The 21,960-nt window shown below is 59.1% G+C and overlaps 3 protein-coding genes across 7 annotated transcripts in view; 1 reads left to right on the top strand and 2 right to left on the bottom strand.

Moving 5' to 3' along the window:
- Positions 1-233: 233 nt before the first annotated feature.
- On the bottom strand, positions 234-5,119 carry Tbc1d10c (TBC1 domain family member 10C). Its single transcript, XM_048359722.1, has 10 exons — positions 4,985-5,119; positions 4,575-4,738; positions 3,559-3,658; positions 3,259-3,366; positions 3,065-3,171; positions 2,833-2,947; positions 2,341-2,406; positions 2,048-2,237; positions 932-1,086; positions 234-666 (listed from the first exon to the last, which is right to left on the bottom strand). Exons 2-10 carry the CDS (start codon positions 4,709-4,711, stop codon positions 316-318), a joined length of 1,329 nt encoding a protein of 442 aa, XP_048215679.1. The 5' UTR covers positions 4,712-4,738; positions 4,985-5,119; the 3' UTR covers positions 234-315.
- A 1,695-nt stretch (positions 5,120-6,814) lies between these two features.
- Positions 6,815-10,019, top strand: Ppp1ca (protein phosphatase 1 catalytic subunit alpha). Its single transcript, XM_048359734.1, has 7 exons — positions 6,815-6,973; positions 7,506-7,637; positions 7,781-8,011; positions 8,560-8,664; positions 9,054-9,277; positions 9,382-9,516; positions 9,584-10,019. The coding sequence occupies exons 1-7, from the start codon at positions 6,919-6,921 to the stop codon at positions 9,692-9,694; spliced, it is 993 nt and encodes a 330-aa protein (XP_048215691.1). The 5' UTR covers positions 6,815-6,918; the 3' UTR covers positions 9,695-10,019.
- The window catches only part of Rad9a (RAD9 checkpoint clamp component A), a 22,453-nt gene continuing 10,505 nt past the window's right edge, over positions 10,013-21,960 (bottom strand). Inside the window, exons 1-12 of one of the 5 annotated variants that reach the window (XM_048359728.1) lie at positions 20,659-20,670; positions 17,943-18,027; positions 15,209-15,279; positions 14,741-14,869; positions 14,315-14,429; positions 14,137-14,236; positions 12,269-12,378; positions 12,069-12,178; positions 11,926-11,990; positions 11,702-11,839; positions 10,769-10,970; positions 10,013-10,681 (exon numbers count right to left, since the gene is read on the bottom strand). In XM_048359728.1, the coding sequence (XP_048215685.1) occupies positions 10,586-10,681; positions 10,769-10,970; positions 11,702-11,839; positions 11,926-11,990; positions 12,069-12,178; positions 12,269-12,378; positions 14,137-14,236; positions 14,315-14,429; positions 14,741-14,869; positions 15,209-15,279; positions 17,943-17,979 (1,173 nt within the window). In that variant the 5' untranslated portion in view covers positions 17,980-18,027; positions 20,659-20,670 and the 3' untranslated portion in view covers positions 10,013-10,585. Of the gene's footprint in view, positions 10,682-10,768; positions 10,971-11,701; positions 11,840-11,925; positions 11,991-12,068; positions 12,179-12,268; positions 12,379-14,136; positions 14,237-14,314; positions 14,430-14,740; positions 14,870-15,208; positions 15,280-15,363; positions 15,523-17,942; positions 18,028-20,658; positions 20,671-21,960 lie in introns of those variants that run through there. The other 4 variants (XM_048359724.1, XM_048359726.1, XM_048359725.1 and 1 more) reach the window with 4 other exon arrangements.

The raw sequence follows: 21,960 nt of genomic DNA, 5'->3' as shown, positions 1-21,960 counted from the left end.
AGAGCCTCGGAGGCTCCCCTCAGCCCACCCTCCAGCAGCGCCGCTCTGGTGCTGGGGAGGGCATGGGCGCCGGCAGGGCTCCGTGGCGTACGGCCCGCTGGGCTCCCACAAGCCCCCCTGTGCCCCTTTTTATCTCTGTGTCCCACGCAGAGTGTCTGTGCCGGGGGGGGGGGGGGGGGGGGAGACCCGCCCCGCCCCCGCCGCGTGGTCCTTGCCAGGAAGGGCGGTGAATCACCAAGTCCCAGCAGAAAAGTGCAGAACCCACGGTGGGCTGGCGTCCACCATGAGCACTGGGGGTGCTGAGCCTCGGCGCCCTCAGAAGCGGGTGTCCAAGAAGGACGCAGAGCTGCGATGGGCTCTGGGGGCAGCCTCCACCGAGGGCCCTCGCGCCCGAGTCAGGAGCCCATGAAAGGTCTTGCCACGGGTCTGGGGTTTGCGTCGGGGCGGCCTGGACTCCTCCTCGGGGGGCTCCACCACAATCCGGGGCACCTCAGGTTTGGCGCCTCCTCGTGCGCCTGCCAGCTGCTGGGCCTCAAAGATGGCGCGGGCTCCGGGAAGACGGGCCCGCGGCTGGGGGGGGGGCCCGGCCGAGGACCGGGGCAGCTGAGCTAGCTGGACCCTGATTTCCCGCTGCAGGTCCCGCTCAGACAGGGCCACACTGTGTACCTGGGGAGAAGGAGGGGTGCCCAGGTCACCACGCCTGCGCTGGACGGGGTGGGGGGAGGGGGGGAGGCAGGAAGCCCTGAGGTCCCCGAGGGGTGGGTCCCAGGAAGTGGCTGAGGGTTGCACAGAAAAGCACTCGAAGCCTGAGGTTTACACCCTCCGCAGCTCAGGGGACAGGAATGCAGCCTGGGTCTCACTTTGCCTCAGTTTCCCCCTCTGTCAGCCAGCAGGGCTTGGAGCACTGAAGAAGGCAGGGAGGGACACCTACCTGGGCCATGAAGCCCTCCTCCTGCAGCCGGCTGGGGGGAATGGCTCGCAGGGCCCCAAGCGTCTCCAGGAGCCCCGGGCAGGCCCTGCGCTGCTCCGCAGTGCCCAGCGCCAGGCGCATCAGGGTCAAACCCACTCGGAACAGCACCTTGGCGCCTGCGGGGGGGGGGGGGTGGTGGTGGTGGGGGGCGTGGTCACAGGGAGCAGAGCCCCGCCCTGCCTCGGCTCTGTAATCCTAGCTCTTCGAAAGTCCCTGAGGCTCAGCTCCTGCCCGCCACCAGAAAACCTGGAATGGCGCTGTGGCTCAAGTAGTGGAGCAGGAAAAGCTCGGGGCTAGCACTCAGGCCCTGAGTTCAAGCCCTAAGACCAGGACAAACGAAAACACAGGGAGCCTGTCGATGCACGGCCTCAAGCAGAGGGGTGGAAGTGGGTTTGGCCATCACGCCCGGCCTGGCTCTTGAGGGCTGAAGGAAGGGAGGTGGCGTATGGATGATGGCTTGAAAGCTAGCAGCGGGAACACCGAGGCAGCCCCGGGCAGCCTGGGCGGGGGCGCAGAGCCAGCGGCCACTAGACGAATGAGCTGATTTCTGCTACCGTTAAGGTGTTTTTCCGGACATCACAGAGAGGACAAAAAGGAGAAGGGTTATCGGTGGGGCATCAGGGCTGAGGCCCAAAGACCCCCGAAGCCCAGATTGGTTCTGCTGTGACTGCCCAGGCCCCCGCCCCGTGCCCTCCGCCCCCCGCCCCCTCCTGCTGCAGAGGTCAGGTGGGAGCCCTGCCTTCGGGGGGCTCCGGCCCGTAGCCCTCACGTTCACCTCCACCAGAGAGCAGCACGCTCCCCGTCACCTCCTTGCTTTCGTGGTCTTCGTGGCACTGGTGACAAGCTATAATACCTTGTTCATTTGCTTGCTGTCGTCTCCCAACCCCACCCCCGCAGCATGAAGCTCGGGGCCTCCGGGGGGGGGCAGGCCATTCCTGGCTGCCTCTGGTTTCGGGGCGCTCGCTCAGCCAGAGCCCGCGGGCTTGGAGGGCACCCTGACCCCAGGCCACGTCCAGCCTTGCCCACCCCTGAGCCACACAGACGCCACCCCCCCACCCCCGGGGCCGCCCCACTCACCCTCGCTGAGGAAGGCGTCCCAGACGCGCAGCACGGTGGGGAAGGGCAGGGCGCGGGTGAAGAGGCACAGGAACCACTCGGGCAGGTAGAGCAGGGGCCCCGCGCCTGCGCGCTGCAGGTGCCGGTGCACGCGCGGGAGCAGCCGCCGCAGCAGCGCCGCGAACACCTCGGCGTCCAGCCGCACCGCCTCCTGCAGCCACGTCCACCCGTCTGGCCAATGCCTCCCCTCCCAAACCCCAGCCTTCTCACCCCCCCCCCGGGTCCCCAGCCCCAGCCCCCCTCCTGTCTCTCACCATATGGGGCCCATAGTAGCCAGGGAGGTAGAGTTCACAGATCTGCACCAAGCACCAGAAGGCCTCCTGAGGGCAGGGCAGAGCTTGAGTCCCTGCCCCGCCAAGGGACCACATACACAGGGGAAGGGCCGGGAGTGGGGCCCAGGCCTGGGCTGCTCGGAGAATGCTTGGGGGGGGCGGGGTGCAGAGAGCTTGGAAGCCCCAGGACTCAGGTGCTGGATTTTGAGCACCACAGTTGGGCGGGTCCCGAGGTTCCAGGCCTGGGTTCCTGGGCCATTGGGGCCGGGGCACTGTCACGGCGTATGAAGTCGGTAGTCAGAAGGTCAGGTTGGGATCAAGGGCCCCCTCAGGTTCTTGGAGCCAAGGCCATTAGACCAGGGCCGCTAAGCCTCATGGGAGTAAAGGAACCCCGGATCCTGAGTTCCTGGGACTTGGATCTGGGGGGGGGGCCTGACTGAGGAGCAGGGACGCGGGACACTCCCGGTCACTCACCTCCGGGGGCAGGTGCATGAGCAGCACGGCAGCCACAGGGCCCTGGGCCTGGCAGTAGCCTTGCTCGGGCCGGAACAGGGTGTAGGCCTTGAGAACCTGCAGGAGCCCCTGCTGCCTGTGGGGAGACCCCCATCAGGGCCCGCCCTCCGGACATGCCCTTCCTCCCCTCGGTCTCTGCCCTGGCCGCAGCTTCCCTGCTGCAGCACTGGGGGGTGGGCACCCCGCCTCATACCCGTGGCCCTGGGGGGACACAAACATCTCGTGCAGAGGGAACTGGCGGTGCAGGTCCCTGCTGATGGTCTCCATCCACTGTGGGTCTCCAGGGGCGTCCGCCAGCTCCTGGGAGTGGGCGGGATGCAGGATGTGAGGGACCAGGGTGCCAAGGGCCTCTGAGAAGGGGAGGTGGGTCCCTGCCGACTTTGTCACCTGATAGGTGCCAGGGCTGTTCTGCTGACACACCCGGGCCCCACACAGCAGAGGCCAGCACCGCGCCCGCAGGGCGGAGGGGATCCCCTTCCTGCACTGCATCTTCACCTAGGCGAGAGGCCAGCGGGCTGCGTTAGGCCGCCCTGCTGCACCCGCCGGCCGGCCTCGAGCCCACTTCCCATCCACCCCAGGCCGCTGGGGAGGCCGGGAGCCAAGGCAGCAGCTTCGGGGTTACAGGAGGGCCCACGGTGCCTGCCGAGGCGTGCGGGGGGGGGGCGGGGGGGAGGGCTCTGCTCTTGCCTTCTTGTACCGCCGGGACATGGTTTTTCCCCAGTGTGAGGTCATGTCCACCCACTTCATCTCTCTCTGGCGGATCAGGTCTGCAGGAGGACGGCCGGGCCTGGGCGGCGCAGAACACAGGTGTCCCCGGAGTTGTTCCCTAGAGCCGGGACCTCACCCTCCCTTCCTCCCGTCCCCACCACCCCGGTGAACAGAGATCCTGGGGATCTCCGAAAGGCCCTGCCTAGGAGCTGTGACCGAGGCTGGCAAGGGCTGCCACACATTCCACCCCGCGTGTCTGTTGGCTGGCGACCATTCACAGAGGAAACGGGGAAGGAGTAGTCCTGAGTTTTAATCTGCAGCTCTCTCCTGTTTGCTGGGTGATCTCAGGACGTTTCTGTCCCTGAACTTATTTTCCTGTCTATACACTGGGGAAGATATGTAAATTCTATAACCTGGATCTGGGATTCTGGGCCGAGATTAAAAAGGGGAAAAAGAGCTGAGCCTGACTGGCACTGGTGGCTCCCACCTGTAATCCCAGCTACTCAAGAGGCTGAGATGAGAGAACCACAGTGTGAAGCTAGCCTGGGCAGGAAAGTCTGTGAGACTCTCACCTCCAATTTAATCAGCCAAAGGCTGGAAGTGAAGCTGTGGCTCAAGGGGCAGAGTGCTCGTCTTAGGGAAAAGCAACTAAAGGGCAGTGCACTGAGTTCAAGCCCAGCTCTGGCTTACAAACAAACGGGAGGGAGGGAACGGTGTTGAGCGGCAGGAATGTGTTAAGGTGCTCAAAGGCTGGGAGAAAGTGACAAAGAAGGGGTGCTGTGGCTCAAAGTGGTAGAGCTCAGGGACAGCACCCAAGCCCTGAGTTCAAGCCCCATAACCAAAGTGGGGGGGCACCATCTCTTCACTGCCCTTTGCACCTTCGGGCTCTACCAGAGTCTGAAGAAGGGTCCTGGGCCCCAGTTCCCACTCCCGGACCTTCTCAGACCTGGGCATTCAGGCCTCAGACCTCGTACCCCCCACCCCGGTCCACTTACCCTGGCTCTGCTGAGCTGCCCCCAATGAAGCCGTACCGGTCAGCCTGGCGATATGGGCTGGGCCCATTCAGCTCTGAGTCGGACCCCAAGGAGCTGGAGTCATCCTGCACCAGGTCCTCCCCCAGGGTCTGGGCCATGACGCCCCAGAGCCCCGAAGTCACAGACTGCAAGGTGTGGGAGGGCCAGGATGAGGGGCCCCTCCTGGCCTGGGCTCCCCACAGCAATCCCCAACCTCAGGCCTTGCAGGAGGCCCGGAGGGCTAGGTTTTAGGGTCTTTCATCAAGCCACCGGTGTGCCCTTGGGGCGTGGGTTAGGTTCTGAAGGGACAGAAAGGTCAAGCCTCAGTGCAGAGACCTGGCCCAGGCCCAGCCCCGGCCCCACCAGGCCAGCTCACCCCTGCTGTATCTCACCTCCTCTTACTTCCTCTTCAAGCAGCTTCAGTAGCTAGTTTGGGGCCCTCCCAAGTGTGTGTGCATGGTGGGGGGGGTGTTACCCCTTCCTCTGTGAGGCTCTTCCTGCCTACCCTACCGCTCCAGAACCGCAGGCTCCTCCCCTGTGCTCTAAGTGGAGCAGCTTGGGCCTGCCGGAGATAAAGAAGCAGGGCGTCTCATTGTGAGGTTACTGATATATAAAACACCCACCTCAGGGATCCAAGAAGAATTATGGTTGGCTTAATGTTTTCCCTTTGTAAAGTAACACTTGGGCTGAGAATGTGGCTCAGTGGTAGCGTGTTTGTGTAGCGTGCATGAAGCCCTCATAAACAGAAAAAGCCAGAAGTGGTGCTGTGGCTCAAGTGGCAGAGTGCTAGCCTTGAGCAAAAAGAAGCCAGGGACAGTGCTCAGGCCTGAGTTCAAGCCCCGGGACTGGCCAAAAACAAAACAAAACACCACCACCAACAACAAAGTATAGAGTAACACTTTTTTCCCCTCAATGCTTAGGATGGTACTCAGGGCTCTGCGCATGCCAGGCATTGTGTGCACACAATGAACCAGTGCTATGCTACTCTGAAAGTAAGGATGACCCAGCACCCGTGGCTCATGCCTGTAATTCTACATACACAGGCGGCTGAGACATGAGGATCCCAGTTCAAGGCAGGAATGTCTATGAGACCCAAGTAACCACCCCAATTAACCACCAAAAACAAATGGAAGTGGAACTGTGGCTCAAGTGGTAGAGTGCTAGCCTTGAGCATAAGAGCTAAGGGACAGGGCTGGGGATATGGCCTAGTGGCAAGAGTGCTCACCTCATATACATGAAGCCCTAGGTTCGATTCCTCAACCTCACATACATAGAAAAAGCCAGAGGTGGCGCTGTGGCTCAAGTGGCAGAGTGCTAGCCTTGAGCAAAAAGAAGCCCAGGGACAGTGCTCAGGCCCTGAGTCCAAGGCCCAGGGCTGGTTAAAAAAAAAAAAAAAAGCTAAGTTTAGAACAAGTGAACACACACAGAAACACACACACACATTAAAAAAAATAAAACTGACTTAGTGGGGTACAGGAGAGGGAAGATCTCCTTTTGATACTAGCCAGAAAAATTCACAAAACCTGGAATAAAGGGAGGTGTAAAAAATAATAATAATAAGGTGTAGCTCAGATGGTAGAATGCCAGCCTAGCAAGTGTGAGGTCCTGAGTTCAAATTCCAGGAAAAGCCAGACGTGGTGCTGTGGCTCAAGTGGTAAAGGTTAACAGAGGCTCAGGGACAGCGCTCAGGCCGGGTTCAAGCCCCAGAGCGGGCAAAAGAGGGAAAGCAGGAGGCGCCCGCAACGTGGACCAGAAGGTCCTGAGTTGAGAAAGGTTTCCCTGGGGCTGGCCGGCTGCCGGGAAACCACGGAGACCCAGGTGATGTGAGATCCGAGCCTCAGTTTCCTTCCCTGGACTTGGGCAGCTTTACCCCACAGGGTCTGAGGAGACGGAGATTAATCGACCCGAGTGCGGGGGTGGGAGAGCCTGCCGCGCCCCCGAAAGAGAAAAACAACTTCCACAGGACTTCCGGTCCCCGAGGCTCCGAACGCCGCGGCGCGCTCCCCGGGGGCGGGCGGACTCGGCCCCGCCCCGCCCCGCCAGGCCCCGCCCCGCCCCGCCAGGCCCCGCCCCGCCCCGCCAGGCCCCGCCCCCGCCCGGAGGCCCCGCCCCCGGGCCCGCCGGGATCGCTGCGCTTCCCTTCCAGCGGAGGCGCTAGAGCAGGGGCACCGGGCGGGGCGGGGCGGGGCGGACGGCCGAGGAGGCGGGGCGGCGGGCCGGGGGCGGGCTGGGGCGGGCGGAAGGAGAGCCAGGCCGGAAGAAGGCTTCGAGAGGGCGGGAGGCAGGAGCAGGCCCGTAGCTGCTGGGCCGGAGCGGCGGCGCCGCCATGTCCGACAGCGAGAAGCTCAACCTGGACTCTATCATCGGGCGCCTGTTGGAAGGTGGGCTGGGGTGGGGAAGGGCGGCCCCGCCGCGCCCTGGCCCGGCCCGGCCGGAAGTGGCGCGCGGGCGGGTCTGACCCTCCGAGGGCCAGCTTGGACTGGGCGGGGACGGGCCGCGAGGTCCCGGGGCCTCGGCCTCCCCTCCCCCCGCCGCAGGCGCGTCCCGGAGGTCGGGGCGCCCTCGGGTAGGGGCAGCCACCCCCTCCTGGCCAGGGCCCGGGGCGCACGCTTGCCCTGGGCTCTGGGGACCAGGGCGAAAGCTGTGAAACCTAGCCGGGAAGGGGTCCTGCGCTTTGAGGACATGGGTGACAGGCCCGTGCGCCCGCAGACCCGTCTCGAGGGTCTCCAGGGTGGCTGGGGTCTTGTCTTGGGAGCCTAAGGCGCAGAGCCCTGGAGTCTCCGCAGCAACAGATGCCTGGGGTCGAGGAGAGGCCCCAGTGCCCTCCCCCAGCGGGGCCAAAAGACCACCCGTATCGCCCCCGCTCCCTCCTGTCTGAGGGCCCGGGCCTTAACAAGCCCATTGCGCTCCCAGTTCAGGGCTCGCGGCCTGGAAAGAATGTGCAGCTGACAGAGAACGAGATCCGTGGTCTGTGCCTCAAATCCCGGGAGATTTTCCTGAGCCAACCTATTCTTCTGGAGCTGGAGGCTCCCCTCAAGATCTGCGGTGAGCTCCTACCCAAGCCCCCTTTGACTTCCTGAAAATGACATTGACCCTTCCCAAAGTCCCTGGATCCCTTTCCTCTTGACCCCCATTCCTGGCCCTGGGTTCAAGTTCAGGATCTTACCTCTAACTTCCCTGGGTCACAGGTGACATCCACGGCCAGTACTATGACCTTCTGCGGCTGTTTGAGTATGGTGGCTTCCCTCCAGAGAGCAACTACCTCTTCCTGGGGGACTATGTGGACCGGGGCAAGCAGTCTTTGGAGACCATCTGCCTGCTACTGGCCTATAAGATAAAGTACCCTGAGAACTTCTTCCTGCTCCGTGGGAACCATGAGTGTGCCAGTATCAACCGCATCTATGGCTTCTATGATGAATGTAGGTGGTCTGACTGTTGAGGGCCGCCTTGGGCAGGAACTGCACTCCCTGCACTTCATGGGACTCTTGTATTGGCCTGGTGTCAAAATGTTTGGACTGGGAGTTCCTGGAGGCCCCATCCCTTCATACCTGTCTTCCTTGACCTTGGGCCTGGCAATCCAGAGGGGCCTGGTGTATGGATATACCTGGAGGGTGCTCCCAGGGCCCTGCTTGGTTTCACTTCCTTCTCCAGTACATCCCATAACTGAGCACTTAGGTGTATTAGACTCTGCTGCTCCAAAGCAGAGATAAAGCAGATCTGGTTTGGGCTTGGCCCTACTCAAGCCTGTGAGTAGGTCAGACTGGAATTTGGGCTCCGTGGACCTTAGGTGCTTTATGAGTATTCCTGCTGGGTAGGGGCTGTGGTGAGGTGATGGTGGAAGGCTTGAGCTGGCCTTGCCTTCCAGTCTTCTAGCTAGCCCACAGAGTACCCTAGAACACCCAGAGTCAGGCTGAAGCTGGGTGGCACGGGCAGGCCACCCCATTAGCGGTCTCCTTTTTATATACAGGCAAGAGACGCTACAACATCAAACTGTGGAAAACTTTCACTGACTGCTTCAACTGCCTGCCCATCGCAGCCATCGTAGATGAGAAGATCTTCTGCTGCCATGGAGGTGAGGGGGGCGGCAGGCATGTTCTGAAAGACTCCTGGGAAGGAAGCAGCCCGAAATGCCTACAGGCCTTAGAAGAAAGCTGTTAGTAAGCACCTGGAATAACTCTTTGGGCTCTTCTTGAATATTGCTTCTCACTGTTAACCTGCACTTTTTGCGGCTGTGGCAAGCAGCATCCTACGCGGAACTCGTCCGTCTCTTTTTGGGCAGGAGCAGCTTGGCGCTCATGTTCTGGACTTTACAAAGCCCAGGGAGGTGACTTCTGCCCGCCTGAGCTTCAGGAGTTTAGGAGAGGGGCCCAGTGGTGTTGGGAGGGTGAGGCTGGGAGTCAGAGGCTCCCTAGAGGCGTGGGGGCCCGCTGTGAGGCCTGAGGCAGTGTCCTGTCCCGGCAGGCCTGTCCCCAGACCTACAGTCCATGGAGCAGATCCGGCGGATCATGCGGCCCACAGATGTGCCCGACCAGGGCCTGCTATGTGACTTGCTGTGGTCTGACCCTGACAAGGATGTGCAGGGCTGGGGCGAGAATGACCGAGGTGTCTCCTTTACCTTTGGGGCTGAGGTCGTGGCCAAGTTCCTACATAAGCACGACTTGGACCTCATCTGCCGGGCACACCAGGTACGGCTTTTGGTTGCCCTGGGTTGGGGCGGGGCGGTAAGGGGAATGGGTGGAGCAGGCTTGCAGACCCAACTGTTTTCGTTCTCTCTCATATTCTTGCCCAGGTAGTAGAAGATGGTTATGAGTTCTTTGCCAAGCGGCAGCTGGTGACACTTTTCTCGGCTCCCAATTACTGTGGCGAGTTTGACAATGCTGGCGCCATGATGAGTGTGGACGAGACCCTCATGTGCTCCTTCCAGGTGGGTGGGGGGAGGGGCTGGGAGGCCCCGGGAGGCCCCAGACCTAACCAGCCCTGTCTCTCTTTAGATCCTCAAGCCCGCTGACAAGAACAAGGGCAAGTATGGGCAGTTCAGTGGCCTGAACCCTGGAGGCCGTCCCATCACCCCACCCCGCAACTCTGCCAAAGCCAAGAAATAGCCTCCATGTGCCGCCCGCCCCTCCGCCCAGATGATGGATTGATTGTACAGAAACCATGCTGCCACGGCGGGCCCACCCATCGCGGGGACACAGAGCGTTCGTGTCTTTTCTTTTTTTAATGGATCAATAGCAGCATCCAGTCCCTCAGGGCTCCCTCCCACCTGTACCTACAGTGGCTGCAAGTGGGATCCTGGGGCCAAGGCTGCAGCTCAGGGCAATGGCAGGCCAGATTGTGGGTCTTCAGCCTGGCTTGGCCACAGGGCTGGCAGCCAGATCCTGGGGCAACCCATCTGGTCTCTTGAATAAAGGTCAAAGCTGGATTCTCGCCATGGCCTGTTTCCTTGTCCCAAGCATTGGGCCTGGCAGCCCTTCCACACAAAGCCACTGGGGAAGGCAGGCTTGCCGGGCACAGGCCCAGCCAGGGCAACCCAGGCACAGCGTCGAGTTCAGAGGCTCTTAAAATTCCAAGGCAGGGCCAAAGTATTGAGAAAATAAGAGAAACTACCAGCCACAGGGGCGGTGGTCCCAGTGGTGTCTGGGGGAGGGGCAGTTCATGATGGGCAGTAAATCAGTAGCACTATGATTTCTTTTCTTAGAGGGCAGGCTTTCAGCCTTGGCCAGTTAGTTGGCTAGAACCTAGCTTAAGGCTCTGTGATGATTAAGGGCTGAGGACCCTCCTGTCAGATGGCTTTTCTAGGCACCAAATCTGGGAAGAGGCATGATTGGTTGCAGTCTGGGAGGAGATGACAGGGCTCAAGCCAAACATGGTCGAGTGGGGCCTGCAGGAAGCAGCAGAACTACCAGCACGGCCCCGGCCCCCATCCCATGCCCTGGCCAGAGCCCCTGTCCTCCCCTGGCTGGGGCTTAGTCCACGGCCTTCAGCTTCTCAGCTCAGCCCTCACCATCACTGTCTTCCGCCAGCACAGGGCTGGGGCCCTGGCGGGAGTGTACAGGAGCTAGGATGGAGCCAAAGAACAGCGAGCGGAACTGGAAAGGGAACAGAGGAAGCCCATGAGTTCTGCAGGCTGTTCCCTTCCTCCCTTCCCTGCCCCTGCCCGCACAGCCAACCTCTACCTTCTTGGGTGGGGGGGTGCCAGGCACTGTGCTAGGCTCAGCCTCTTCATCTGAGTGGAGGCTGGGGTCGTGGGAGGTCTGGAAGCCAGGTGAAAAGGAAATGGAGGGTTGTGCCCGGGAGCTGGAGCTGCCTACGGCAGTTTCCATAGCAATCATGTACGAGTCAATGTCATCACTGGCAAAGTCATCCAGCTGGGATGTGCTGTGGGCAGAGACAGTGTCAGGAATGGGGAGAGAATGGGGCACAGAGGCAGGCCCTACCTTAGAAGGCTCAGGAGGAGGTTGGGGGCCTCAAGACTGCGGGTGAAGTCTTGGTTTTATTACTTCCTGATTTGACTGGAGAGGAGAGGAGAAGGGAGAGGATGCAGGGGTTAAGTGGGGGCTTCCTGCAGGGAGTGGGCCTGGAATCCCTTTGATCGGAGTTCAGGTAGGGGCCCGAGGGAGGCATCCTGGGATCTAGTTTAGCTCAGCTGGGGAAGGAAGCAGCAAATCCTGTGGAAGAGGGCCACCAGGGGCCCAAGCCCCCACCCCTCCCCCCTTCCCAGGAGACCAGAGCTGGAGTGCACTGGAGCTCGGGGACAGGCTGGGCGGGGGGCCAGACTGACTTCCTCTGCTTCGGCTACACTGGGCCCATCCTCCCCAGCCCACCTGCCCTCCCAGCCACCTGCTTCCCAACCCCAGGCAGCCCGCAGCCTCCAGCCGCTCTTTTCCTCCTTGGCCTGGGAGGAGGCTCCGCGGGAAGGACTCTGCCAGAGGAGGAAGCCAGTGGGACCTCAGGGACACTTCCGAGTGGGAGGGATCTCAGTACATCTGACCGTGAAGGCCGCGCCTGCGGGGCTGGGGCCGGCAGGAAGTGCGCTGTGTTGGGGGGAGGTGCGGAAGCTGCGAACAGCGAAGATGGAGGGGAGGGAGACAGAGGGCTGGTGCCCTCACCTGTGAGCCTGCAGCTGAGGCGCTGTCCTGGGGAGCTCCGGGGAGCCCAGGCACTGCAAGTGTGGGTCCCGGTCTGCGAGGGTGGCCAAAACAAAGTGGCCGTCCAGCAGCGAGTCCTCAATGGTGAAGATGGCTGGCCTTGGCAGTGAACAGACAGGAGCTAGGTCACTACTCCCGGGATTCCCAAAGCCCTTTCGCCCCTGGGCAAAGGCCTGGGGAATTACCTTCCTGGGGCATCAAAGTGAATGCTAAGGGGCAAGTTTGCTGACTCTGCAAAGCTCAGGAGGCCCTGGGTGGAAAGAAGCAGGTGGTGAGGGCTTAGGCCGGGCAAGAGGGTGAGCGGGTGGGGGTGGGGTGGGGGACTTACCCTGAATTCCTTGAGGCAGAATGTGATGGCCGCCCCTTCCGGAGCCTGCAGTTGCTGGAAATCCTCTTCCCCAATGCTCATCTCAGTCACCATGGCTTTGACAGTGCTGTCTGTGGGGGCACACACGGGAAGAGCCTGGGTCCCTGGGGCCCCTCCCCCCCCAACTGGGCTCCCTCCCCCGGCCTGTCCAGCTGCCTCACCTGCCTCTTCCTCCTGGTAGCTGCGCAGAATGACCCGACGTCCACGGCCAATGCCCAGTGTCACTTCAGCCAGCGCCGGGGAGAAGGGCAGGATGGCATCGCCCAGTACTCTGTGAGGAGGGCAGTGTCACACCCCAAGGCAAGGCAGTGACACACACAGGCATGGCGTACGAGCCTAGCCCTCCCGGGAAGGGGAAGCCAAGACGGGGGGATGGTACTGCCCAGCAGGTCAAAGGCTTCTGAGTGAAGGAACAAACCAAAGAGTCCAGAGAGGGCAGCAGGAGGCCTGGGCAGGCCGCACCTGGCTATGCATGCAGAGGAGGGAGAGGGACTGGGCGAGGCACTTCTACATCCATCCTGCCCTAGGAATCTGGTTCCCAGTCCTTCCAGCTGGAGGTGTGTCCCAGTGGTAAGGCTTGTCTAGCATGTGCAAGGCTCTGAGTTCCAGCCCAGGAGGGGGAGGGGCGGGAAAACTAAGTCCTTGTCTTCTAAGGATACATGTTGCCAAATGTTTGCAGAAAAATAACATCTGGACTTTGCCTGGAAGTCACTAAGGGGCTGGGGATGCAACTCAGAGGTTCGGTACTTGCCTAGAACACTTTAGAGTCCTGGGTTCTGTGCCCAGTATGGCAAAAACAAAACAAAACCCATAAAGAAACAATTGCTCATTTTGAAAAAGAGACAGAATAAGAGTGATAACCTTCCACCAGAGACAGAATAAGAGTGATAACCTTCCGTCAGAGACAGAATAAGGGTGATAACCTTCCGTCTTTCTACCCAAAGGAGTCCTAGCTCGGTAGATTCTGGGAAATAGATATCAGGACCCAGGGGGACCTCCAGTCACCATGAGAAATCAATGTGGGGAAGGGAGGCAGTCCACTCCTCTCTGCTGGTTCTTGGGGACCTTCCCCTCCGCTTGAGCCCCCTTCTCCAGGCGCTGTGCAACCCTTCGGCGCTAGCTGACCGGAGGCTTCCACAGTCTAGGTGGATTGTTCAGTATCCCTCCTGGACCCCAGTCTCCCTGCCCAGCCTCCTTCCTTGTCCTGGAGATCCCCCAGGACTCTAGGGCTGGACAGTTAGGAAAGAGGCTTCCCTTGAAGGAAGGGGACCAGGCCAGAGAAGGGTTTTGAACTTCTGGGCCACATGCTAAGCATAGCCCTCTGAGGTTATTCAGGTCAGACAAAAAGTCTGCCTGCAGGTCACAGATATACGTGCTGTAAGCGGTATTGGACCTCTGAGAAGGAAGGCTCCTGGCGACCATGAGAACAGGGTGGGGTGTCCTTCCCCCTCCATGCCAGCCCCCCCCCATTCTGTTCCTGGGCTTGAACTCAGGGCCTCATACCCTCAATGCACTTTTTTTCTCACAGCTACCTACCACTTGAACCACACCTCTAGTCCAGTATTTTGCTAATTACTTTTCTGCCCAGGTCTCAGCCCCGTGTAAGAAGCGAGACGTGTGCCACCGGTGCCGCTGACCAGCCTCTGTTTTTAATAGCCATGCAAGGACTCGCGTAGACCCTGGACTGAGCGAGATCCAGGATCACAGAGATCCAAAGGCTAAAGTGAAACACACTTTAGGTGCCAGTGGCTCACGCCTGTAATCCTCGCTACTCAGGAGGCTGAGATCTGAGGATCAGTGTTTAAAACCAGCTCAGGCAGGAAAGTCCATGAGATTCTCACCTCCAACTAACCACGAAAAAGCTAGAAATGAAGTTGTGGCTCAAGTGGTAGAGTGCTAGCCTTGAGCCAAAAAGAAGCTCAGGACAGTGCCCAGGCCCAGGACAGTGCCCAGTTGCAGCCCTAGTGCATACGAACACACACTGCACGCGCACGCACACACCCTTGAAGCCCAGAGAGGAGTGGCTCACCTTGCTGGGGCTCGGAGCACATGGGGGCATGAGGCCGGGTTGAAGACAGCCTGCAGGGATTCACAGTCCTGGAGGGACAGGTTGTGAGTCTTCGTCACCCCTGGGTGGCCAGAAAGCGTCTCAGTGGGCCTTGTCCATCTAGCTCACCAGGGCCCCGTCTGGCTAGGTGGCTACTCACCATACTTGCAGTGCAGCTGGATCACCAAGCTGCTGCTCCGGCTACCCAGGGAGATGCAGCACTTTTCCACAGTCTTCTCCAGTGTTGCCAGAGAGCGGAAGACGGACAGGAAGGACTGAGTGGGGGCAGGACATATGAGCCTGGCAAGTCCAATGTAGGCCCTGGCCCATAACTAGCATGTGCAAAACCGGGGCCCCGTGGCACTCAGGACATCCACGCACTTGCTCATGGTTTTGCGGCCTGGAAACGTGCCATCCTCCCAACAGCTCCCATTCATCTCGGTGAGTTTTATACTGTGCCCCTGGCTGCATTTTGCTTAGGACTGCTCACTGCAAGTTCACTCCCCAGTGACCCAGCACAGGTGCACAGGTGCACAGCCGTGGAGCTGCCTGGAGTGTGGTGGATCCCCCTGCTGAGACACCTCACCTTCATCTGTATCTTACAGCGCACTGTGTCCTGATCAGAGGTGGCCACCTGGTACTGCTGGAAGAAGAGCGGGGCAAAGAGAAAGCAGGCATAGGCGGAACGGGAAGAGTTCACGGTCCGGAGGGAGAGCTGGGGCACAACAAGAAGGGAAGGGAACACGGTCAGGGGCAGGGACAAGCCCATCCCTCTGGCCTACTTTTGCCCACACTTGTCCCACGGCCCTCATGTGTGAAAACCATCCTTCCCCTTGGAGGCAGCTGTAGCATCTTCTGAAGCCTTCTCAGGATGCTCCCACAGCCGCGGGTCCCCTCTAGGTCTACCTCACTCCTGCACACTGTCCACTGGGCTCTCCGTGCACACACGGGCCAGGGAAGAGGACAAACCCAAGCTCACGCCCTAACCACAGAGGAGGCAACGCAAACTTCGCAGGCAACTCTGCTCACGATCGTCCAAGACTCAGGCCCTCACCCCATCATCCAAGGGTTCCAGGTAGAGCTCATCCCCGATCCGGGACAGGGAGTGGACGGCTTTGCCGAGCACTGCAGGGAAGAGGGCAGAGACGGGGTTAGCGCGGCGCCTCGGGCCGGCTTCCGCGTCCCGCCGCGGGCTCAGCCCAGGCGCACCCTTCACGTTGCCTCCGGTGACCAGGCACTTCATGCCGCCCCAGCTCCACGCGCGGGCCCAGCATGCGATCGGGCCCAGCCGGGGGTCGGGCCGGCGGAAGATCCCCGTAACGGGCCCAGCCGCCGCCGCACCAGCCGGAGCCGGCTTCCCGCGCGCCGCCCCGGGGCGGCCCCGCCCCCGCCTCCTGATTGGCCGCCACACGGGAGCGGCCGTCACGTGAGCACACGCTCCCGGGCTCGGCGGTCACGTGACGGAGCTCGCTCGGGGCCGGCCCGGGTCACGTGACCCGGGGCCGGCGGCGCTCCCCCTGGGTTCCCGGCGTCTTCCTTCCCCGGCCCGGGGGAGGACGCGGGGGGCTCCCGGGCGCGAGGTGCCTGTGCCGTGGAGATGGGGCGACGGCGCTTCCCCGGCCACTGCGGTGGCGAAGGGCTCCCGGGCGTCGGGCCGGCGTTGTGGGATCGAAGCCGCTCCGGCTGGGACACCGCGGCCGCCGCAGCTCCCACACGCGGATCAATCACTGGCCTGGCCGCGGAGAGAGGAGAAGGACCGCCTGCACTCCGGTTCCGGGACCCTCCACCGATCTGCACTGAGGCACGGAGAAGGCACAGAAGATTCCCGAAGAAAAGGATAGAGGGAGAAGCGAGGCAGAGACTCGGTCGGGTGTGTGGGACTCCTAGCCCGAAGCGGGGAGGCTACGCCTCGTTAGGCGAACCCCTGGCGGCTTAGGAGACGGTCGTGGCCACGAGTCTTCTACGGAGACACCGAGGGCCACCAGCTGCCAGGCCTTCCTGGGTTTCAGGAGTTAGTTGTTTGGTTTGGTTTTGGGGCTTGGACTCAGGGCCTGAGCACTGTCCCTGGCTTCTTTTTGCTCAAGGGCAGCACTCTGCCACCTGAGCCACAGCCTCACTTCCGGCTTTTTCTATATACGTGGTGCTGAGGAGTCGAACCCGGGGCTTCATGTATAGATAGGAGGCAAGCACTCTACCACTAGGCCACATTCCCAGCCCTGTTGTTGTTTTTATCTCCCCCTCCCCTCCTCAGGGTTTCTTAAGTCTCCCAGCCATGCACTGGCCCTGTGCTCCCTCTAGCACCACATTTCATGACTCTTTGAAGGATCGTGGGCACCCCAGCATTCGGGCAGAGCTGGCCTATGTCTTAGGCTTTTGGTCTTTTGGGTGGTAAAGGTTTTTTTTTTTTTTTTAAATATTTACTTATTGTCAAAGTGATGTGCAGAGGGGTTACAGTTTCATACCTAAGGCAGTGAGTACATTTCTTGTTCAGCTTGCTACCCCCTCCCTCATTAACACACACACACACATACACACACCCCTCCCCCCAGGAGGTTATTTTTCCTCCTAGCCTTTTACCATTGAGCAAATTTGTTTCTCTCATCCTTGACTCCCCTTCCTTCCTAGCCCTTGCCCTTCCCTAGAGCCTGCGGGAAAGGTTGCTTTGCCTTGTCCCCAGGTTGCTTTGCCTTGTCCCCGCTCGATGAGCAGCTCCCCTCTAGGCTTCACTCATTAGACTAGTAATCCTTGAGACTAACTTCCCCCACGCCTTTCTCTCATTAGATTAGTTATCCTTGAGACTAACTTCCCTCACGCCTTTCTCTCATTAGATTAGTTATCCTTGAGACTAACTTCCCCCACGCCTTTCCAGTTCCATCTTTCAGCAGGTCCTGACTGCACAAAAGGACAGCCCTGTGGCCCTCCTAACTTCATGGCTGCCACCTGGTTTGAGACAGTCCTTTCATCTGGATGACCACAACAGCTCTCAGTGGTTTCTTGCCTTTACCCTGGCCCCCACAGCTTACTCTTCCCATGGAGCAAGACTTACCTTCTTGAAACTTTGTGTCAGTGCCTCTCCCTTGTTTACAAGTGGTTGCCATAAAATTCAAGCCCTTGATTCCTGAGCGTAGAGGATCTAGGTTCTACCCTTAATCAGCCCCCAAGTCATGTCACCTCCTTGGAGCTGCTGCTTCCTCTTGTACATGGGGGACTTTGCATGTGCCATTTCTACCACAGTGGCCTACTACTTCCTGGATGGCTTCTCCCCTGGCCCGGTATGGCAGTCCCCCTCAGCTGGGTCTCCACTGCCCCTTTGTCCCAGAATTCTCTAGCAAGCTATGTGCCCTATTTGTAGCCTGCTGCTCATCACCTCAACATTATGCACTATGTTTAATGTCTGTGTTTCCCGTTGCTGTGTCAGCCTTACACTGGCAGGGGTTCTCTTCTGTCCGTTGCTGTAGGTCTGTGCCCCACTCAGGACTTGGCTCTCGGTATATAATCAACGAATAAGTGTTAAATTAATAAAAAGTGTGAAGCAAGCTGAGCACAGCAGCTTACGCCTGTAATCCTAGCTACTCAGGAGGCTGAGATGGGAGGATCACCGTTGAAAGCCAATCCATTCACTAAAGTCCGAGAGACTCTTCTCTCCAGTTAACCACCAAAAAACAAGATATGGAGCTGTGGCTTAGGGATAGAACCCTAGGCTTGAGCAAAATAGTTCAGGGGCAGCACCTAGGCCCTGAGTTCAAGCCAGCCCCCCATGCACACAGCCTTACCGCACTGTACCATACCATTTGCTTCCTGTTTCCTCCTCTTCTGGATCCCCATCTCCCAAGGGAACTCAGCAGGGCCTTCCCAGTCTATCCCAGTAGGGCACTGGAACAGAAGACAGATGTCAAGGGTCCTTACAGCAGGGAAAGGGAAGGCTGAAAATAGTCACAGTCCTGTTTCTGCTCCTGACACTTATGGGGCTGTAGGGTCCTGTCATCCGGAGATCTTTGGCCTCTGGGAGGGATAGGGAGTACAAGATGCTCACCAAGGACCTTCCCATCTTGGCATGCTAGGATCTGGAAGGCCTCTGCTCTCACCTGCCCACGTGCTGGAGAGAAGTTGTGATCCATATCCTTCCTACTCCTTTCCCCATCCCCTGGGCCAAGGGGCCGCAAGGAAGCTCTCCAGTCTGTGGGCTTGCTGGTGGCACATCCAGTCATGAGCTTCAGGTCCAGGAACACAATGGGGGAGGAGGAGTTGAGAGCCATGAGGAACCTATTCTGTTTTGGGTTTGTTTGTTTTCTGTCCTGGGGCTTGAACTCAGGCTCTTGGCACTGTCCCTGAGCTTTTTTTGCTCAAGACTAGTGCTCTACCGTGTCTTTGAGCCACAGCTCCACTTCTAATTGGAGATAGGAGTCTCATGGGCACTTTTACCCAGGCTGGCTTCAAACCACAATCCTCAGGTCTCAGCCTCCTGAGTAGCTGGGATGACAGGCGTGAGCCACCAGTGCCTGGCCAGGAGAACCTGGTGAGGGATGGGTATAGACACCCAAAGAGAACTTTGGACCTGTGCTGGAAGTCAGGAAACCAGAGTGGACTTCCAGCCTACTCATAGACAGCCTCCAACAAGTCAGACATCCTCGCTACACCTCAGTTTCTTAATTAAATGAGGAAGTTAGATGACATGATGGCTCAAGGTTTCTTTCAAATCTCAAACTTAATAATACAAACTTAAGCACACTCCATTTAGAGGTGCCTTCCTACAAGCAGGCAAATCTGTGTGAATGGCTGTACGTCTGGGGTGGCAGATATAAAGACCATTTCAACATTTGAAAAAGTGGCTCGTGCTTTGAGCAAAAAGAAAAGCTCAGGGACAGGGCCCAGGCCATGAGTTTAAGCCTCAGGACCAACACACACATACACACACACACACACACACACACACACACACACACACATCAAATAAAGTAACTGTCAGGGAGTTTCTTCCCTTCAGCCACTAACTTTTGCTTAGCTACTAGGACTCAAGTTGCAGGAAGCCCAGTGCATGAGACAGTCAACAAGATGAGTGAGTTGTGTTGGGGGCATCACCTACGGGTTATGCACAAAACCTTGGGTTCAGTGCTCAGCACCAGAAAAAAAAAAAAAAAGAAAAGGGAAAGGAAAAAATATGGACAATTCAGTCACATATTGTGTAGAAGGTGGCAGGTGCTCTGGGGGGAGACTGGGGGAAAGGGATGTTGGGAAGAAGGACTTCTGCTCTTAAGGTAGTGTGTCAAGCCAGGCACTGGTGGTTTATGCTTGTAATGCTACTCAGGAGGCTGAGGTCTGAGGATCTTGGTTTGAAGCCAGGCCAGGCAGACAGCTGAGACTCTTATCTCCAGCCAACAAAAAGCCAAGAGTGGAGATGTGGCTCAAGTGATAGAGGGCCTGCCCTGAGCAGAAAAACCATGAATGCAGGGCCCTGACTTCAAGTCCTATTCACACACACATGCACACGCACACGCACAAGCTAGCATGACCAGGTTACCCTGACTCAGAAGCCAACGTAAGTACAAAGACCCAGACACAAAAATAGCCACGTCAAGGTTCTGAGCAGGGGTTTGCTTGGGCAACAGAGCAGATAACCGTGTGCAGAGCTCAGGCTCCCGGCTGGGGAAGATGGGGCACCACAGCCTCCTGGGGGAAATGGATACCAGCCAGTGTCAGGGTGATTGATGGTCAAGTCACTATGAGTTTGCACCTTGGGGAGTGACCACAATAGGCTGAGGGAGCACACCCCCGACAGGCCTGGCCAAAGGCTGGGGGCCCGGCTTTGTGGAGAAAGGAGCCCTGGAGAGAGGTGAGGCATTCCCGGAGGCGCGTGGGGAGGAGGCCGCGCCGAGCGGCTCTGCCCCTCCACAGAGGCCGCGCAGCCTCCGCACAAGCAAGGGCACCGGCGAGATTACTCACCGTGGGAGTTTTGCCAGACTCGGGTAACCAAAAGGCAGAGGGGCAGAGGAGTGTGGAATGTGAGAGTTCACTGGGGGTTGCCTTCATCTCATCTGTGGACACCTGGCAAGTGGCGTTTGCATGCTGACTTTGGGGTAACTGTGGGGAGGGCAGCTCTGAGCTGCTGGGGTGCTGAGCTGGTGGAGCACCAGTTGGCCTGCTTGCGATGTGTGTCACACCAGGTGCTGCCAGCAGCCACCGCCAAGCCCTGCCGAGGCTTTTCTTGTTCCCTGGCACTTTTCCCAGCTATCAGAACAATGTTTGGCGTGTAGCAGTGTTTGATGCATCTGTGGTGAATGAGTGAAGAGTGTAGACTCAGAGCTATCATGAACCTTGAACCCAGGGTCGGCTGTGCAGGCATAGAATGAGGTCTGGGTGCCAGCCTGCCTGGGTCTGAGTCCTGGCTCCATCCCTTGGCTAATGTTCTCCAAGCCTCAGTTTGCTGATGTGAAGACTGGGGGTGGTAAAGGTCCCCGAGCTACGAAGGGCTGCTGTAAACATTTACAGAGCTTGGCTGTGTGCTACCTGCTCCGTTCCAGGGTGCGTCCTCCCAGCAGCCTACGATCAAAGCACAAGACAGAATGGCCCATCAGCTTGGACAAAACCATGGCAAATGCATACTGAGATCCTTGAAGGAAAAGTCCTCCCGACACCTCCTGCGACACTACAGAGGAAAGACCTGGAGAACCTTCGAATCTCCACAGAGTCAGGTTGGAGCTGAAGAGTCAGACCTAGGAGAGCAGCCCAGGAGGCCATTGCTGCTTCTTAGAGCTACCACCCCACCCCACCATTCTGGACCGTTGATTGCCTGGGCCTGTGGGGAGAAGGAGGGTGCCCACCTCCTTCCCCCAAAGCTGGTGGGGGCTGGCAAGAGATAGTCATGTGCCCACAGTGTCCGATGCCGTGTACACATGAGGGACCAGGTCTTTTCAGCCTGCAGGGCTGGAGGTGGAGGGGAGGTGGGATGGAATTTTTCAAACCCTCAGGGGGACGTGAAGGGGGAAGCTCAGGCTTGTTCACCAAAACCTGGCATGCTGGAGCTACAGGGCCCCCTTGGAGCGCAAGTGAGGTAAGTTTAGGCCAAATCAAACGCAGCATGCTTCACCCAGCAGGGGAGGACACCGATGGAACTCATTACCCCAAGATGTGGTCTCGGCTGGAAATAGAAATAGCTTCGCAAAAGGTTTAGATAAATCCATGGATGACAGTTCCATTCATGGGTTAGAAGAGGAAGGAGGAAGTTTGGGGCCTGCTGTCTCCCCCTCCTCCCTGGGCAGGCATCAGGGAGGCAACCTGGCCTCCCTACACCCCCCCCCCCCAGCGCCTGTTAGAGGCAGGCTTCTGATGGCAGGGATCCAAGAAGGTGATGCTGGCGTGCCTGTGGCCTGGAGTGTGGCCGGAGTGGCCAGCCCTCAGCCTCCCCAGCACCCACCATTCACCATGGGAGACAGGGGCACCAACAGCTCTGGGGGAAGGCAGCTCGGCTGAGCTGTCCCCTGAGGGACCAGCAGAGGGAGACAGACACCACATCCAGTCCCAGGGACCGGCACAGACCAGGCAGACTAGCCTGGTTAGGGTGAAGCAAGACACTGTAGGTGCCAGTTTTGTGCCAAACATTGTGGTAGTTTCCAGAGGGCAGAAGGGGAAAGAAGGCATCTTTGGCTACGAGGGGCTTGCTCCAGAGGGATGGAGTGAGAGCAGCTTTTAAGCAACTAGGGGCAGAATAGGAAGGAGATTTCTAATTAAGAACACCAGGACTCTGAAGCCAGGCCTCTGACCATGAGCAAGTTGTACAACTCCATGCCTCAGTGTCCCCTTGGTAAGATG

This window comes from Perognathus longimembris, chromosome 13, assembly GCF_023159225.1.
Source record: "Perognathus longimembris pacificus isolate PPM17 chromosome 13, ASM2315922v1, whole genome shotgun sequence".
In the NCBI taxonomy this organism is placed as follows: Eukaryota; Metazoa; Chordata; class Mammalia; order Rodentia; family Heteromyidae; genus Perognathus; species Perognathus longimembris.
The sequence above is the reverse complement of the archived record's forward strand: the minus strand, read 5'-3'. Positions and strand labels throughout refer to the sequence as shown.

Coding starts and splice junctions, on each gene's coding strand:
- Tbc1d10c (XM_048359722.1), bottom strand. CDS start 4,711: ATGGCCCAGACCCTGGGGGAGGACCTGGTGCAGGATGACTCCAGCTCC. Junction 2,238..2,340: donor GCTACTATGGGCCCCATATG/GTGAGAGACAGG, acceptor ACGTGGCTGCAG/GAGGCGGTGCGGCTGGACGC. Junction 1,087..2,047: donor GGACGCCTTCCTCAGCGAGG/GTGAGTGGGGCG, acceptor CCCCCCCCGCAG/GCGCCAAGGTGCTGTTCCGA.
- Ppp1ca (XM_048359734.1), top strand. CDS start 6,919: ATGTCCGACAGCGAGAAGCTCAACCTGGACTCTATCATCGGGCGCCTG. Junction 6,974..7,505: donor CATCGGGCGCCTGTTGGAAG/GTGGGCTGGGGT, acceptor TTGCGCTCCCAG/TTCAGGGCTCGCGGCCTGGA. Junction 9,517..9,583: donor CCCTCATGTGCTCCTTCCAG/GTGGGTGGGGGG, acceptor GTCTCTCTTTAG/ATCCTCAAGCCCGCTGACAA.